The sequence below is a fragment of the Vicia villosa genome, linkage group LG2 (assembly GCF_029867415.1).
Source record: "Vicia villosa cultivar HV-30 ecotype Madison, WI linkage group LG2, Vvil1.0, whole genome shotgun sequence".
NCBI classification, from domain to species: Eukaryota; Viridiplantae; Streptophyta; class Magnoliopsida; order Fabales; family Fabaceae; genus Vicia; species Vicia villosa.
In genome coordinates this window covers 90904104-90906175 of record NC_081181.1, presented here as the reverse complement: position 1 = coordinate 90906175, position 2072 = coordinate 90904104, and the positions used below count along the sequence as shown (strand labels likewise).

At 37.7% G+C, this 2072-nt stretch overlaps 1 protein-coding gene across 1 annotated transcript; it reads right to left on the bottom strand.

Moving 5' to 3' along the window:
- Positions 1-766: 766 nt before the first annotated feature.
- LOC131649570 (uncharacterized) lies at positions 767-1159 on the bottom strand. Its single transcript, XM_058919328.1, has one exon. The coding sequence runs from the start codon at positions 1157-1159 to the stop codon at positions 767-769; it is 393 nt and encodes a 130-aa protein (XP_058775311.1).
- Positions 1160-2072: the final 913 nt, after the last annotated feature.

Here is a 2072-nt window from a genome sequence, read left to right as displayed (position 1 = left end):
AGCCATCTCACATCCCAAAATCACTCCCAATCAATTATTAACAACAAATATAACCTTTATTGAACATCCATTAACAACAATCATTATCAAAAACATGTTTAGAAGCATAATTTCATGGAATCTAGCATAAACCCTAACATTCCAAATCATGAGATTGAAAGATTAAACACAAATCAAACATACAACATCCACTCATATTAATCTATAACAGTTTTATCAAATACTCAGCAACATTCATTAATTTCAATATTCATCAACATCATCAACATTACAATCTTCACATAAACATGGATACTAAGCATATAATCAAACCCACCATAATCTATCATCATACAATTCCTTATCATGAAAGAATCCCACCCTTACCTTGGGTTTTGGATTGAAGATAACTCTAGCCTCCTATGGGGTTTGCCCTAGCTTCCTCTCTTCTTCTCTTCTCTTCTTTCTCTTCTTTCTCTTCTTTCTCAAAAGTCACCTCTAACTCTATTTCCCAATTCTCTCTTGTTTTTTTAATTTTTACTAACTTTCTTATTATTACTAATGGGCTTAATTAACACCTCCCACTTACTAATGCTAACACTAAGTTAGGTCCAATATTAATAATCTCACTAAATCATTACTACTAATTCCCAATAAAATAACATAAAACCAACTAATCACATAATTATCAAATAATTCATAAAACACACAATAAAATAATTAATTAAAATAAAAATGGGCGTTATAACTCTCCCCACTTAGAATATTTTCGTCCTCGAAAATTACCTCATTCGAACAACTTGGGATCAGACTCCCGCATCTTGCTTTCGAACTCCCACGTCATGCTCTCTCTGGCAGCTCCCGACCAGACCACCTTCACCAAGGAAATCTCCTTGCCTCTAAGCGTCTTCGTCTCGCAATCCTTAATTCGTACCAGCATAGTCTCCATCGTGAGATTATCCTGTACTTTCACATCATCCATATGAATCACATGAGACGGGTCAAAAATATACTTCTGGAGTTGCAACACATGAAACACGTCATGCAAATTCGAAAGATTCGGCGGTAATGCCACTCTATACGCCACATTTCCAACCTTGTCCGAAATCTGATACGGGCCAATAAAACGAGGAGTGAGCTTCTTAGACTTCAACGCTTGCCCCACACCGGTCACCGGCATGACTCTCAAAAACACATGATCACCAGCCTGAAATTCTAAATCTTTCCTCCGCTTATCATGGTAACTTTTCTGTCTACTCTGAGAAGTCTTCATCTTCTCTCGAATCAACTTCATTTTCTCAGTAGTCTCTCGAACAATCTCTGGTCCAAGTACTACACTCTCTCCAGATTCATGCCAACACAACGGAGTCCTACATCTCCGACCATACAACGCTTCAAAAGGCGCCATTCCAATACTAGAATGGTAACTATTGTTGTAAGTGAACTCGATCAATGGAAGATAAGTATCCCACGAACCTCCCTGCTCAAGAACACAAAGATCTCAACAAATCCTCCAACGGCTGAATAGTCTTCTCCGTCTGACCATCTGTTTGAGGATGATATGCCAAACTCAACCTCAACTTAGAACCTAGAGCTCCTTGCAAACTTTTTCCAAAATCAGAAGTAAACCTTGGATCTCTATATAAAACAATACACAAAGGAACATCATGCAGCTTAACAATCACATTGGTATAAATCGCCGCCAACTTCGAAACTGGATAAGTGATGTTAATAGGAATAAAATGAGCCGACTTCGTAAGCCAATCAACAATCACCCAGATCGAATCATGTCATCTCACGGTATTAGGTAAACTCGTCACAAAGTCCATTGAAATGCTATCCCATTTCCATTCTGGAACTTCTAATGGTTGCATCAACCTTGCAGGCTTATGATGTTCAACTTTCGATTTCTGACAAGTCAAACATGCATACACGAATTGCGCTATATCACGCTTCATTCTAGACCACCAAAACAAATTCTTCAAGTCTTGGTACATCTTGGTAGCTCCTGGATGAATACTCAAATTGCTTTTGTGACCTTGTTCAAAAGTTTATCTCTTCATATCCACATCATGGGAATACAAATTTGATTA